Source organism: Salmo salar, chromosome 12 (assembly GCF_965601325.2).
Source record: "Salmo salar chromosome 12, fSalSal1, whole genome shotgun sequence".
NCBI classification, from domain to species: Eukaryota; Metazoa; Chordata; class Actinopteri; order Salmoniformes; family Salmonidae; genus Salmo; species Salmo salar.
The window spans coordinates 24,641,362-24,657,500 of NC_138302.1; the positions used below are offsets into that span (position 1 = coordinate 24,641,362).

Consider the following 16,139-nt stretch of genomic DNA (forward strand, 5'->3'; position numbering starts at 1 on the left):
TACACCCACCATTACCCCCATCTCCATCTAGCCTTCATCCCTACCTCTACACCCACCATTACCCCCATCTCCCCATCTAGCCTTCATCCCCACCCCTACACCCACCATTCCCCCACGCCTTCATCCCCACCCCTACACCCACCATTACCCCCATCTCCCCATGTAGCCTTCATCCCCACCCCTACACCCACCATTACCCCCATCTCCCCATGTAGCCTTCATCCCCACCCCTACACCCACCATTACCCCATCTCCCCATCTAGCCTTCATCCCCACCCCTACACCCACCCCTACACCCACCATTACCCCATCTCCCCATGTAGCCTTCATCCCCACCCCCACCCCTACACCTACCATTACCCCATCTCCCCATCTAGCCTTCATCCCTACCTCTACTCCCCCAGTCCCTTCACTAGGAAGACAGCGATGGCCCCTCCGGTCAGGTATCCAACCAGGACGTTACCCACCCTTACCCATCACCCCTACCCACCACCCCTACCCCCACTTCTACCCACCACCCCTACCCGCCACCCCTATCCACCACCCCTACCTGCCACCCCTACCCTCCACCCCTACCCTCCACCCCTACCCCCATTTCTACCACTTCCCCAGTCCCCTCACCAGGAAGGCAGCGATGGCACCTCCGGTCAGGTATCCAGCCAGGACGTCACCCCAATGGTTCCTGTACTCCGTAACCCTCACCACCCCCACCAGCACAGCCAGGGACAGGAGGGTCAGACACAGGGTGGGCTTGGTCAGCCGGGTGCCCTTTGTACGGAACACCAGCGTCACGTACATCTGAAACACACACACAGAAAGGAATAGTTCCTTTAAAAGCTACTCTGCAGACACACACACACAGAGGTGGAGGTTAAGATGCAAGCAGAGATATAAAGTCTAGATATACAGTACCTCCACAGAAGTGAACACAGAGCTATAAAGGCTAGATATGCAGTACCTCCACAGAAGCACACACAGAGCTATACATTCTAGATATACAGTACCTCCACAGAAGCACACACAAAGCTATACATTCTAGATATACAGTACCTCCACAGAAGCACACACAGAAGCACACACAGAGCTATAAAGTCTAAATATACAGTACCTCCACAGAAGTACACACAGAGCTATACAGTCTAGATATACAGTAACTCCACAGAAGCACACACAGAAGCACACACAGAGCTATAAAGTCTAAATATACAGTACCTCCACAGAAGTACACACAGAGCTATACAGTCTAGATATACAGTAACTCCACAGAAGCACACACAGAGCTATGGAGTTTAGATATACCTCCACAGACATACACACAGATATACAAGTCTAAATATACAGTACCTCCACAGAAGCAGACAGAGCTATAGAGTCTAGATATACAGCACCTCCACAGAAGCACACACAGATATATAAATTCTAGATATACCCTCTATCTCAACATAAGCACATAGAAATGTACGGAAACATACAAGGTTTTACTGCTAACCTACAAAGCATTACATGGGCTTGCTCCTACTTATCTTTTCGATTTGGTCCTGCCGTACATACCTACACGTACGCTACGGTCACAAGACGCAGGGCTCCTAATTGTCCCTAGAATTTCTAAGCAAACAGCTGGAGGCAGGGCTTTCTCCTATAGAGCTCCATTTTTATGGAATAGTCTGCCTACCCATGTGAGAGATGCAGACTCGGTCTCAACCTTTAACTTGTTATGGATAGGGGGCAGTATTTTCACGGCCGGATAAAAAACGTACCCGATTTAATCTGGTTATTACTCCTGCCCAGAAACTAGAATATGCATATAATTAGTAGCTTTGGATAGAAAACACTCAAAGGTTTCTAAAACTGTTTGAATGGTGTCTGTGAGTATAACAGAACTCAAATGGCAGGCCAAAACCTGAGAAGATTCTGTACAGGAAGTACCCTGTCTGACCATTTCTTGGCCTTCTTTGTCATCTCTATCCAAAACAGAGGATCTCTGCTGTAACGTGACACTTTCTAAGGCTCCCATAGGCTCTCAGAAGGCGCCAGAACGTTGAATGATGACTCTGCAGTCTCTGGCTGAAAAACAGTAGCGCATTTGGATAGTGGTCGATCTGAGAACAATGAGACGGGCGTGCGCCGGCGCGTCGCCCTTCGTTACCCTTCGGATAGTGTCTTGAACGCACGAACAAAACGCCGCTATTTGGATATAACTATGGATTATTTGGAACCAAACCAACATTTGTTGTTGAAGTAGAAGTCCTGGGAGTGCATTCTGACGAAGAACAGCAAAGGTAATCCAATTTTTCTTATAGTAAATCTCAGTTTGGTGAGTACCAAACTTGGTGGGTGTCAAAATAGCTAGCCTGTGATGGCCGGGCTATCTACTCAGAATATTGCAAAATGTGCTTTCACCGAAAAGCTATTTTAAAATCGGACACCGCGATTGCATAAAGGAGTTCTGTATCTATAATTCTTAAAATAATTGTTATGTTTTTTGTGAACGTTTATCGTGAGTAATTTAGTAAATTCACCGGAAGTGTTCGGTGGGAATGCTAGTTCTGAACGTCACATGCTAATGTAAAAAGCTGGTTTTTGATATAAATATGAACTTGATTGAACAAAACATGCATGTATTGAAAACATAATGTCCTAGGAGTGTCATCTGATGAAGATCATCAAAGGTTAGTGCTGCATTTAGCTGTGGTTTTGGTTTTTGTGACATTATATGCTAGCTTGAAAAATGGGTGTCTGATTATTTCTGTCTGGGTACTCTCCTGACATAATCTAATGTTTTGCTTTCGTTGTAAAGCCTTTTTGAAATCGGACAGTGTGGTTAGATAAAGGAGAGTCTTGTCTTTAAAATGGTGTAAAATAGTCATATGTTTGAAAAATGGAAGTTTTTGGATTTTCGAGTAGTTTGTATTTCGCGCCACGCCCTATCATTGGATATTGGAGCGGTGTTCCGCTAGCGGAACGTCTAGATGTAAGAGGTTTTTAAGTCTTTACTGAAGACTCATCTCTTCAGTGGGTCCTATGATTGAGTGTAGTCTGGCCCAGGAGTGTGAAGGTGAACGGAAAGGCTCTGGAGCAACGAACCGCCCTTGCTGTCTCTGCCTGGCCGGTTCCTCTCTCTCCACTGGGATTCTCTGCCTCTAACCCTATTACAGGGGCTGAGTCACTGGCTTATTGGTGTTCTTCCATACCGTCCCTAGGAGGGGTGCGTCACTTGAGTGGGTTGAGTCACTGATGTGGTCTTCCTGTCTGGCTTGGTGCCCCCCCTTGGGTTGTGCCGTGGCGGAGATCTTTGTGGGCTATACTCGGCCTTGTCTCAGGATGGTAAGTTGGTGGTTGAAGATATCCCTCTAGTGGTGTGGGGGCTGTGCTTTGGCAAAGTGGGTGGGGTTATATCCTTCCTGTTTGGCCCTGTCCGGGGGTATTGTTGGATGGGGTCACAGTGTCTCCTGACCCCTCCTGTCTCAGCCTCCAGTATTTATGCTGCAGTAGTTTATGTGTCGGGGGGCTAGGGTCAGTCGGTTATATCTGGAGTATATCTCCTGTCTTATCCGGTGTCCTGTGTGAATTTAAGTATGCTCTCGCTAATTCTCTCTTTCTCTCTTTCTCTCTCGGAGGACCTGAGCCCTAGGACCATGCCTCAGGACTACCTGACATGATGACTCCTTGCTGTCCCCAGTCCACCTGGCCGTGCTGCTGCTCCAGTTTCAACTGTTCTGCCTGCGGCTATGGAACCCTGACCTGTTCACCGGACGTGCTACCTGTCCCAGACCTGCTGTTTTCAACTCTCTAGAGACAGCAGGAGCGGTAGAGATACTCTCAATGATCGGCTATGAAAAGCCAACTGACATTTACTCTTGAGGTGCTGACTTGTTACACCCTCGACAACTGTGAATATTATTATTTGACCATGCTGGTCATTTATGAACATTTGAACATCTTGGCCATGTTCTGTTATAATCTCCACCCGGCACAGCCAGAAGAGGACTGGCCACCCCTCATAGTCTGGTTCCTCTCTAGGTTTCTTCCTAGGTTCTGGCCTTTCTAGGGAGTTTTTCCTAGCCACCGTGCTTCTACACCTGCATTGCTTGCTGTTTGGGGTTTTAGGCTGGGTTTCTGTACAGCACTTTGAGATATCAGCTGATGTAAGAAGGGCTATATAAATAAATTTGATTTGATTTGATTCACACTTCAAAACACTGATATCAGAAAACATATCTATTATTCCCGGTGTCACACTTTATTCCTTCCCCTCTAACATCCCCCTAGTTCATACCACTGTGTAGACAGCAGAGTAGATGCTGAGGGCCGCGTCCTTGGAGGGGAAGGACTTGCGTGCGGACGCCACCAGGTAGGGGTTCCCGGTGCAGGCGCGACGCTCTGTGATGTACTGCATGGGGGACTGGCAGCCCAAGACTGTGTAGTTGGGGCGGCAGGCAGACAGGAAGTGAGGGGTCTGGTTTCCTGTCACCACCTGGCCTGCGTTGGCGAAGATGGTGGTGGCGAAGAGGCCAAAGGAGTAGACGCCTGAGGGGGTGGAGGAGGAGAAGGGGGGTGGAGGAGGTGGAGGGTGAGGGGAGAGGATGGGGGAGGAGAGAGAGAGGGATAGGAAGAGAGGGAGAGGAGAAGGGAGAAATAGAGAGACAGACGAGAGGGCAGAGAGAGATAAAACCTTTAATTCTATGCTGAATGACAGTAGTGAGGCAGCATGCCCAATATACACCAGGTTCAATATGGTCTAATGTACAGTGGGATCTAGAGGAAAAAGAAACGCACACCTATTAAGGCGAGGTGCTGGCTGGCGGAGTAGAAAACTTGAAAATACTCTAGGAGCTCAGATGCAAAAATGTAATATCCAACGTTTCCACAGCCAAGCTGTCTTCATCAGGGTATAATGTTATGAATCATGTACAGTGGGACCTATAGGCGAGGCTCACCCAGGAAGCGTACTATCCTGCGGAGGAGGGGGTTGAAGTAACAGCAGTCAGCCGTCACAATGGTCTTCTCCTGAGCCCCCTCCGCTTTCACAAAGAACGTTGTCACCTCTCCAATCAGAATCTACAGACAGACGGACAGATGGACGGATGGACAGACGGACAGAGAGAACGGCAGAGAGGTTAGTGTAAAACACCGAAAGAGCTACGAGCAAATCCAAACCCACTAGTTAAGAATGGTCTCCTGTATTTGTTCACAGTATACTCAGTTCTTGTATATGGCATTATTTATGGCTAGTTTCAGCCAGCCACAGTAACCTATGTAGTCATACACTATTAACAGTACAACAAATGGAAGTATTCCATTCTGTTACAACTTTACGTACGTATGTGCGTGCGTGCGTGCGTGCGTGTGTGTGTGTGTGTGGGCCATGTAGTGGCAGAGGTCTGGGTCTTCTAATCATCTGTCAGAGTGTGAGAGTCACACTTGAAGGCTTGGCTGTCGTGAATAGCAGAGGAGAAGTGAGGGGAGGAGACGGGAGGAGACAAGAGGAGAGGAGGAGAGGTGTAGGGCTTTGTAGGATCCTTGATCCTTCCCTTGTGATGTCAGACTATCTGAAGTAATGTGAGAGCTGTGCAAGAGCGAGAACGATGTTTTTCAGATAGAAGCAACAGTATCTAGCATCAGAGAACACTCTTTTCAGGGATTCCCAAACTCTTTAGATACATTTTTCAAAAGCCTGGATGAATGCTGTAGTTCAATTAAATCTGATTACATACTGATCTAAACACATAATCTGTCTCTCTCTCTCTCCCTCTCTCTCTCTCCCCCTCTCTCTCCCTCTCCCCCTCTCTCTCCCTCTCCCTCAAAAGCCTGGATGAATGCTGTAGTTCAATTAAATCTGATTACATACTGATCAAAACACATAATCTGTCTCTCTCCCTCTCCCTCTCTCTCTCTCCCCCTCTCTCTCCCTCTCCCCCTCTCTCTCCCTCTCTCTCTCCCTCTCCCCCTCTCTCCCTCTCTCTCCCTCAAAAGCCTGGATGAATGCTGTAGTTCAACTAAATCTGATTACATACTGATCTAAACACATAATCTGTCTCTCTCTCTCCACCTCTCTCTCCCTCTATCTCTCCCTCTCCCTCTCTCTCCCTCAAAAGCCTGGATGAATGCTGTACTTCAATTAAATATCATTATATACTGATCTAAACACATAATCTGCCATGTAGAACCCTTTACACAGAGGGCTCTACATGGAACCCAAAATAGTTCTACCTGGAACCAAAAGGGGTTCTACCTGGAACCAAAAAAGTTTATTCAAAGGGTTCTCCTATGGGGACAGCCAAAGAACCCTTTTAGAGTCTAGATAGCACCTTGTTTTCTAATAGTGTTCAGTATGCGGTGAGATTTAGCTATATGTAGCGTTTCAGCATCCCACGCTCCTACCGCACCATGCATATTGCATGATCATCTACCCTACATCATCGGTCTCTCTCTGTCAAAGGGTCCTGTGATCATCGTAGGGGCTCAGCAGTATTCTGATCAGAGCTGTATGGAGGATCTAACAGGGGTTAGGGAGACAAAGGGCTTGAGTGTGAGTATGTGTGAATCTGTGTCAAAGGGGAGGTCTCTGTGTGTGTGTGTGTGTGTGTGTGTGTGTGTGTGTGTGTGTGTGTGTGTGTGTGTGTGTGTGTGTGTGTGTGTGTGTGTGTGTGATCAAATTAGAGGTTGTGTGTCTGTGATCAAATGAGAGGTTGTGTGTGATCAGATGAGAGGTTGTGTGTGTGTGTGTGTGTGTGTGTGTGTGTGTGTGTGTGGTGTGATCAGATGAGAGGTGTGTGTGTGTGTGTGTGTGTGTGTGTGTGTGTGTGTGTGTGTGTGTGTGTGTGTGTGTGTGTGTGTGTGTGATCAAATGAGAGGTTGTGTGTGTGTGTGTGATCAGATGAGCAATTGTTGTGTTTGTGTGTGTGTGTGTGTGTGTGTATGTGTGTGTGTGTGTGTGTGTGTGTGTGATCAGATGAGAGGTTGTGTGTGTGTGTGTGTGTGTGTGATCAGATGAGAGGTTGTGTGTGTGTGTGTGTGTGTGTGTGTGTGTGTGTGTGTGTGTGTGTGTGTGTGTGTGTGTCTGTGTGTGTCTGTGTGTGTGATCAAATGAGAGGTTGTTTGTGTGTGTGTGATCAGATGAGAGGTTGTTGTGTTTGTGTGTGTGTGTGTGGGTGTGTGTGTGTGTGTGATCAAATGAGAGGTTGTTGTGTTTGTGTGTGTGTGGGTGTGTGTGTGTGTGTGATCAAATGAGAGGTGTGTGTGTGTGTGTGTGTGTGTGTGTGTGTGTGTGTGTGTGTGTGTGTGATCAGATGAGCAATTGTTGTGTTTGTGTGTGTGTGCGTGTGAATGTGTGTGTGATATCAGATGAGAGGTTGTGTGTGTGTGTGTGTGATCAGATGAGAGGTTGTGTGTGTGTGATCAAATGAGAGGTTGTGTGTGTGTGTGTGTGTGTGTGAGAGATCAGATGAGAGGTTGTGTGTTTGTGTGTGTGATATCAGATGAGAGGTTGTGTGTTTGTGTGTGATATCAGATGAGAGGTTGTGTGTGTGTGTGATCAGATGAGAGGTTGTGTGTGTGTGTGATCAGATGAGAGGTTGTGTGTGTGTGTGTGATCAGATGAGAGGTTGTGTGTGTGTGTGTGTGTGTGTGTGTGTGTGTGTGTGTGTGTGTGTGTGTGTGTGGGATCAGATGAGAGGTTGTGTGTGTGTGTGTGTGTGTGTGTGTGTGTGTGATCAGATGAGAGTTTGTGTGTGTGATCAGATGAGAGGTTGTGTGTGTGTGTGTGTGATCAGATGAGAGGTTGTGTGTGTGTGTGTGATCAGATGAGAGGTTGTGTGTGTGTGTGTGTGATCAGATGAGAGGTTGTGTGTGTGTGATCAGATGAGAGATTGTGTGTGTGATCAGATGAGAGGTTGTGTGTGTGTGTGTGTGTGTGTGTGTGTGTGTGTGTGTGTGTGTGTGTGTGTGTGTGTGTGTGTGTGTGTGTGATCAGATGAGAGGTTGTGTGTTTGTGTGTGATCAGATGAGAGGTTGTGTGTTTGTGTGTGTGATCAGATGAGAGGTTGTGTGTTTGTGTGTGATCAGATGAGAGGTTGTGTGTGTGTGTGATCAGATGAGAGGTTGTGTGTGTGTGTGTGATCAGATGAGAGGTTGTGTGTTTGTGTGTGATCAGATGAGAGGTTGTGTGTGTCTGTGTGTGATCAGATGAGAGGTTGTGTGTGTGTGTGTGATCAGATGAGAGGTTGTGTGTTTGTGTGTGTGATCAGATGAGAGGTTGTGTGTGTGTGTGATCAGATGAGAGGTTGTGTGTGTGTGTGTGATCAGATGAGAGGTTGTGTGTTTGTGTGTGATCAGATGAGAGGTTGTGTGTGTCTGTGTGTGATCAGATGAGAGGTTGTGTGTGTGTGTGTGTGTGATCAGATGAGAGGTTGTGTGTTTGTGTGTGTGATCAGATGAGAGGTTGTGTGTTTGTGTGTGTGATCAGATGAGAGGTTGTGTGTGTGTGTGTGTGTGATCAGATGAGAGATTGTGTGTGTGTGGTGTGTGTGTGTGTGTGTGATCAGATGAGAGGTTGTGTGTGTGTGTGTTTGTGTGTGTGATCAGATGAGAGGTTGTGTGTGTGTGTGTGTGTGTGTGTGATCAGATGAGAGGTTGTGTGTGTGTGTGTGTGTGTGATCAGATGAGAGTTTGTGTGTGTGTGTGTGTGTGTGTGTGATCAGATGAGAGGTTGTGTGTGTGTGATCAGATGAGAGGTTGTGTGTGTGTGTGTGATCAGATGAGAGGTTGTGTGTGTGTGTGTGTGTGTGTGTTACTGAGGATCTAACGAGAAGAGGTTGAAACAGCGGTTGTGTGATCCACTGGGCTAAATCCCACTATGACCACCATGATAGAGAGTGTGTTTGCTAGGTGTGTGTGTGTGTGTGTGTGTGGTGAAGCAGGGGCATGAGGAAGTGAGCGGTGAAGCAGGGATGTGAAGAAGTGAGCGGTGAAGCAGGGATGTGAGGAAGTGAGTGGTGAAGCAGGGTTGTGAGGAAGTGAGCGGTGAAGCAGGGATGTGAGGAAGTGAGTGGTGAAGCAGGGTTGTGAGGAAGTGAGCGGTGAAGCAGGGATGTGAGGCAGTGAGTGGTGAAGCAGGGCTGTGAGGAAGTGAGTGTTGAAGCAGGGTTGTGAGGAAGTGAGCGGTGAAGCAGGGATGTGAGGAAGTGAGTGGTGAGGCAGGGATGTGTGGAAGTGAGTGGTGAAGCAGGGATGTGAGGAAGTGAGTGGTGAAGCAGGGCTGTGAGGAAGTGAATGGTGAAGCAGAGATTTGAGGAAGTGAATGGTGAAGCAGGGATGTGAGGAAGTGAGTGGTGAAGCAGGGATGTGAGGAAGTGAGTGGTGAAGCAGGGATGTGAGGAAGTGAGTGGTGAAGCAGGGATGTGGGGTGAATCCTAAAGCAGCTATGGGACTCAAACAGAGAGGTAAATGGAGAACAGCTATGGTGTAAAACCTTTTGTGAACACGGGGTGTATTTGTTTGGATGTGGAGTGGAGGTGATGTGTAATGTAATTGTGCTCTCTTGTGCTCCTACTCTGTTGCAATTTGAACCTTTTAATACAAATATCGATTCTGATTCCCTACAGGGACTGGATGCCCAGTTGGAGGAAAACCCTGTAACCTCAGGATCTCACCACAGGCTCGATTATAGTGTACCGTCAAACGTCAATACAACTCAATGGAAACCCATTAGATGAGTCGAGGCTTGAAATCGACCCAATATGGCAACCCTAATTAACAGAACCAACATCGCAACCCAATGGACTGTAATGGACTTCACACAGGCCTCATTTCTTCATCAATATTAACACACAACACATGTTAAGTGACTGAACATTCACCAGTTCAGTGTTAGCCTCTAGGCCTAGTGTTAGTGGTGATGGTTAGTTTCAGTGTTAGCCTCTAGGCCTAGTGTTAGTGGTGATGGTTAGTGTTCAGTGTTAGCCTCTAGGCCTAGTGTTAGTGGTGATGGTTAGTGTTCAGTGTTAGCCTCTAGGCCTAGTGTTAGTGGTTATGGTTAGTGTTCAGTGTTAGCCTCTAGACCTAGTGTTAGTAGTGATGGTTAGTGTTCAGTGTTAGCCTCTAGGCCTAGTGTTAGTAGTGATGGTTAGTGTTCAGTGTTAGCCTCTAGACCTAGTGTTAGTGGTGATGGTTAGTTTCAGTGTTAGCCTCTAGGTCTAGTGTTAGTGGTGATGGTTAGTGTTCAGTGTTAGCCTCTAGACCTAGTGTTAGTGGTGATGGTTAGTGTTCAGTGTTAGCCTCTAGACCTAGTGTTAGTAGTGATGGTTAGTGTTCAGTGTTAGCCTCTAGACCTAGTGTTAGTGGTGATGGTTAGTGTTTAGTGTTAGCCTCTAGACCTAGTGTTAGTGGTGATGGTTAGTGTTCAGTGTTAGCCTCTAGACCTAGTGTTAGTGGTGATGGTTAGTGTTCAGTGTTAGCCTCTAGACCTAGTGTTAGTGGTGATGGTTAGTGTTCAGTGTTAGCCTCTAGACCTAGTGTTAGTGGTGATGGTTAGTGTTCAGTGTTAGCCTCTAGGCCTAGTGTTAGTGGTGATGGTTAGTGTTCAGTGTTAGCCTCTAGGCCTAGTGTTAGTGGTGATGGTTAGTGTTCAGTGTTAGCCTCTAGGCCTAGTGTTAGTGGTGATGGTTAGTGTTCAGTGTTAGCCTCTAGGCCTAGTGTTAGTGGTGATGGTTAGTGTTCAGTGTTAGCCTCTAGACCTAGTGTTAGTGGTGATGGTTAGTGTTTAGTGTTAGTCTCTAGACCTAGTGTTAGTGGTGATGGTTAGTGTTCAGTGTTAGCCTCTAGGCCTAGTGTTAGTGGTGATGGTTAGTGTTCAGTGTTAGCCTCTAGGCCTAGTGTTAGTGGTGATGGTTAGTGTTCAGTGTTAGCCTCTAGACCTAGTGTTAGTGGTGATGGTTAGTGTTCAGTGTTAGCCTCTAGACCTAGTGTTAGTGGTGATGGTTAGTGTTCAGTGTTAGCCTCTAGGCCTAGTGTTAGTGGTGATGGTTAGTGTTCAGTGTTAGCCTCTAGGCCTAGTGTTAGTGGTGATGGTTAGTGTTCAGTGTTAGCCTCTAGACCTAGTGTTAGTGGTGATGGTTAGTGTTCAGTGTTAGACTCTAGACCTAGTGTTAGTGGTGATGGTTAGTGTTCAGTGTTAGCCTCTAGGCCTAGTGTTAGTAGTGATGGTTAGTGTTCAGTGTTAGCCTCTAGACCTAGTGTTAGTAGTGATGGTTAGTGTTCAGTGTTAGCCTCTAGACCTAGTGTTAGTGGTGATGGTTAGTGTTCAGTGTTAGCCTCTAGACCTAGTGTTAGTGGTGATGGTTAGTGTTCAGTGTTAGCCTCTAGGCCTAGTGTTAGTGGTGATGGTTAGTGTTCAGTGTTAGCCTCTAGGCCTAGTGTTAGTGGTGATGGTTAGTGTTCAGTGTTAGCCTCTAGACCTAGTGTTAGTGGTGATGGTTAGTGTTCAGTGTTAGCCTCTAGGCCTAGTGTTAGTGGTGATGGTTAGTGTTCAGTGTTAGCCTCTAGGCCTAGTGTTAGTGGTGATGGTTAGTGTTCAGTGTTAGCCTCTAGACCTAGTGTTAGTAGTGATGGTTAGTGTTCAGTGTTAGCCTCTAGACCTAGTGTTAGTGGTGATGGTTAGTGTTCAGTGTTAGCCTCTAGGCCTAGTGTTAGTGGTGATGGTTAGTGTTCAGTGTTAGCCTCTAGGCCTAGTGTTAGTGGTGATGGTTAGTGTTCAGTGTTAGCCTCTAGGCCTAGTGTTAGTGGTGATGGTTAGTGTTCAGTGTTAGCCTCTAGGCCTAGTGTTAGTGGTGATGGTTAGTGTTCAGTGTTAGCCTCTAGGCCTAGTGTTAGTGGTGATGGTTAGTGTTCAGTGTTAGCCTCTAGGTCTAGTGTTAGTGGTGATGGTTAGTGTTAAGTGTTAGCCTCTAGGCCTAGTGTTAGTAGTGATGGTTAGTGTTCAGTGTTAGCCTCTAGACCTAGTGTTAGTAGTGATGGTTAGTGTTCAGTGTTAGCCTCTAGACCTAGTGTTAGTGGTGATGGTTAGTGTTCAGTGTTAGCCTCTAGGCCTAGTGTTAGTGGTGATGGTTAGTGTTCAGTGTTAGCCTCTAGACCTAGTGTTAGTGGTGATGGTTAGTGTTCAGTGTTAGCCTCTAGACCTAGTGTTAGTGGTGATGGTTAGTGTTCAGTGTTAGCCTGTAGTGTGTGTGTCTTTTTACAGGTGAGATAACTTTTACCAGTGTTCTACTACAGCAGTATACAGGGAGGGGAAACAGTCAGCTATGGCATATCCTCTAACCAGGAGCCTTTACATTATTAACATGCACAAGTACACACACACACACACACACACACACACACACACACACACACACACACACACACACACACACACACACACAGACACACACACACACACACACACACACACACACACACACACACACACACACACACACACACACACACACACACACACACACACACACACACAGTACCAGGCATACACACAGAAACACACACGCTGCACAGGCCTATGGGCATGAATACGTATAGACACACACACACTGAGGTTTGTTTGCAATGTCAGGCCCTTTGTGGATTCATGTGAACTGCTGCTGCCACGATATTATCAACAGGTAAACACTCTTAAAGAAACTTAGACTGTGTTAGACATACTGGTGACAATGAGTTTACATCACTGGCACTCACAGAAGAGAAAAACCTACAAATACTGGTATTCTGCTGTCTGTGACACTCGAAGACACTGCTGGAGTCCATCGTGGAGCATTAGATCAGAAGATGAGAAGTGGAGAGAGGACTGATAGAGAGATGTGAAACACTAGTTAGAAGAGATCAAATGAATCAAAGATGGACCTGCTCCTTCCTGTTGACTTTCAAGAGTAGCAGAGAGAGAAAAAGAAAGTGAGAGAGAAGCGGATAGATGAAGAGGGTGACAACGATGACTGATACTGGCTGTCTTTTCCTTCAGAGAGGATCGCATTGTTGTGTTTCCTTTTGAAGTGTGTGTGTGTGTGTGAGAGAGAGAGTCTATGTGTGAACTGTGTGTGTGTATACTGTATCAGTGTGTGTGTGTGTGTGTGTGTGTGTGTGTGTGTGTGTGTGTGTGTGTGTGTGTGTGTGTGTGTGTGTGTGTGTGTGTGTGTGTGTGTGTGTGTGTGAGAGAGAGAGTCTATGTGTGAACTGTGTGTGTGTATACTGTATCAGTGTGTGTGTGTGCGTGTGTGTGTGTGTGTGTATGTGTGTGTGTGTGAGAGAGAGTCTATGTGTGAACTGTGTGTGTGTATACTGTATCAGTGTGTGAGTGTGTGTGTGCGTGTGCGTGTGCGTGCGTGTGCGTGTGCGTGCGTGTGCGTGTGTGTGTGTGAGAGAGAGTCTATATGTGAACTGTGTGTGTGTATACTGTATCAGTGTGTGTGTGTGTGTGTGTGTGTGTGGTGTGTGTGTGTGTGTGTGTGTGTGTGTGTGTGTGTGTGTGTGTGTGTGTGTGTGTGTGTGTGTGTGTGTGTGTGTGTTCGTGCTTGTGACTGCTGGCAGCTGTGTCAAGTCTAACGGTTGGAAAGTGGAGCAGAAGAGCGTCATGTCCAACAGTGGAGCGTCTTCAGGAGTCACAGAAGTTTACAATAGAAGAGGAGAATGGATGCTGGAGAGACGAGGGGAGAAGTTAATAAGTGATACAGAGATTTTGCAGATAATGATGATGGACAGCGGTAGGGTTAGGCGGTATGCAGATATTCACACCGTCGTACCGTTTCTGTACCATACTGGAGCATACGGTATTACCGGAAGTGCACACAAGGGGGTGCTATTTCAACCCAAATTATTATTATTATTATTTAAAACATTTTAACGCACCAAACAATTTATGCAACAGGGATCTTGATTCAGGAAGGGATTGAATGTCTCTGCTGTAACCTAGAAGCTTGATCTTGACATCTAGCCACCTAGCTAGCAAGTTAGCAAACCAAATCCATAGCTGGATATCATTCATGTTATTTTTCTTATAGATATACTCAACTTATAAGCAGTGGCGTAGCACACACCCACCCAAAAAAAAGAACACAAATAAAATACATTTAAACAAAATGTATGTGGCTGCGTGCTACGCCACTGCTTCTGACTAGAGGTGTTGAAAGCATTCCACAGGGGTCCATGCTGACTCCAATGCTTCCCACAGTTGTGTCAAGTTGGCTGGATGTCCTTTGGGTGGTGGACCATTCTTGATACACACAGGAAACTGTTGAGCGTGAAAAACCCAGTAGTGCTGCAGTTCTTGACACAAACCTGTACTTTTTGGGATTCTGTGCGTATTGTTTTGTATTGCTAGGTATTATTACACTGTAGGAGCTAGAAACACAAGCATTTCACTGCACCTGCAATAACATCTGCAAATCTATGGAAGTGACAACAATGAACTTTGATTTGATATTTCCCTATTGTTCGTTACACATCGTCATCTCACGGTATACACATGCGTGTGTGTGTGTGTGTGTGTGTGTGTGTGTGTGTGTGTGTGTGTGTGTGTGTGTGTGTGTGTGTGGTGTGTGTGTGTGTGTGTGTGATGTGGTCCCAATGCATATAGTTAGTGCCTTACAAATTCTATATAACAACGTTTGTAATGACATGCAGTTGAAGTCAGAAGTTAACATACACTTAGGTTGGAGTTATTAAAACTAGTTTTTCAACCACTCCACAAATTTCTTGTTAACAAACTAAAGTTTTAGCAAGTCGGTTAGGACATCTTCTTTGTGCATGACAAGTAATTTTTCGAACAATTGTTTACAGACAGATTATTTCACTTATAATTCACTGTATCACAATTCCAGTGGGTCAGAAGTTTACATACACTAAGTTGACTGTGCCTTTAAACAGCTTGGAAAATTCCAGAAAATGATGTCATGGCTATAGAAGCTTCTGATAGGCAAATTTACATCATTTGAGTCAATTGGAGGTGTACCAGTGGATGTATTTCAAGGCCTACCAACACAGTGCCTCTTTGCTTGACATCATGGGAAAATCAAAAGAAATCAGCCAAGAGCTCCGAATTTTTTTTTAGACCTCCACAAGTCTGGTTCATCCTTGGGAGCAATTTCCAAACTCCTGAAGATACCACGTTCATCTGTACAAACAATAGTACGCATGTATAAACACCATGGGACCACGCAGCCGTCATACCGCTCAGGAGGATACGCGTTCTGTCTTCTAGAGATGAACGTACTTTGGTGCGAAAAGTGAAAATCAATCCCAGAACTCCAGCAAAGGACCTTGTGAAAATGCTGGAGGAAACAGGTACAAAAGTATCTATATCCACATTAAAACAAGTCCTATATCAACATAACCTGAAAGGCCGCTCAGCAAGGAAGAAGCCACTGCTCCAAAACCGCCATAAAAAAGCCAGACTACGGTTTGCAACTGCATATGGGGACAAAGATCGTACTTTTTGGAGAAATGTCCTCTGGCCTGATGAAACAAAAATAGAACTCTTTGGCCATAATGACCATCGTTATGTTTGGAGGAAAAAGGGGGAGGCTTGCAAGCCGAAGAACACCATCCCAACCGTGAAGCACGGGGGTGGCAGCATCATGTTGTGGGGGTGCTTTGCTGCAGGAGGGACTGGTGCACTTCACAAAATAGATGGCATCATGAGGAATTAAAATTATATGGACATACTGAAGCAACATCTCAAGACATCAGTCAGGAAGTTAAAGCTTGGTTGCAAATGGGTCTTCCAAATGGACAATGACCTCAAGCATACTTCCAAAGTTGTGGCAAAATGGCTTAAGGACAACAAAGTCAAAGTATTGGAGTGGCCATCACAATGCCCTGACCTCAATCCCATAGAAAATGTGGGCAGAACTGAAAAAGCGTGTGCGAACAAGGAGGCCTACAAACCTGACGCAATTACACCAGCTCTGTCAGGAGGAATGGGCCAAAATTCGCCCAACTTATTGTGGAAAACTTGTGGAAGGCTACCCGAAACGTTTGACCCAAGTTAAACAATTTAAAGGCAATGCTACCAAATACTAATTGAGTGTATGTAAACTTCTGACCCACTGGGAATGTGATGAAAGAAATAAAAGCTCAAATAAATCATTCTCTCTACT

The 16,139-nt window shown here is 46.0% G+C and overlaps 1 protein-coding gene across 2 annotated transcripts in view; it reads right to left on the minus strand.

Moving 5' to 3' along the window:
- LOC106589906 (phospholipid phosphatase-related protein type 5) overlaps positions 1-16,139 on the minus strand; it is a 54,361-nt gene that overhangs the window by 2,323 nt on the left and 35,899 nt on the right. For both annotated transcript variants that reach the window (XM_045691098.2, XM_045691097.2), the window contains 3 exons: positions 4,938-5,058; positions 4,277-4,527; positions 622-798 (listed from right to left, as the gene is read on the minus strand). In XM_045691098.2, coding sequence (XP_045547054.1) covers positions 622-798; positions 4,277-4,527; positions 4,938-5,058 — 549 coding nt within the window. The remainder of the gene's footprint in view (positions 1-621; positions 799-4,276; positions 4,528-4,937; positions 5,059-16,139) is intronic.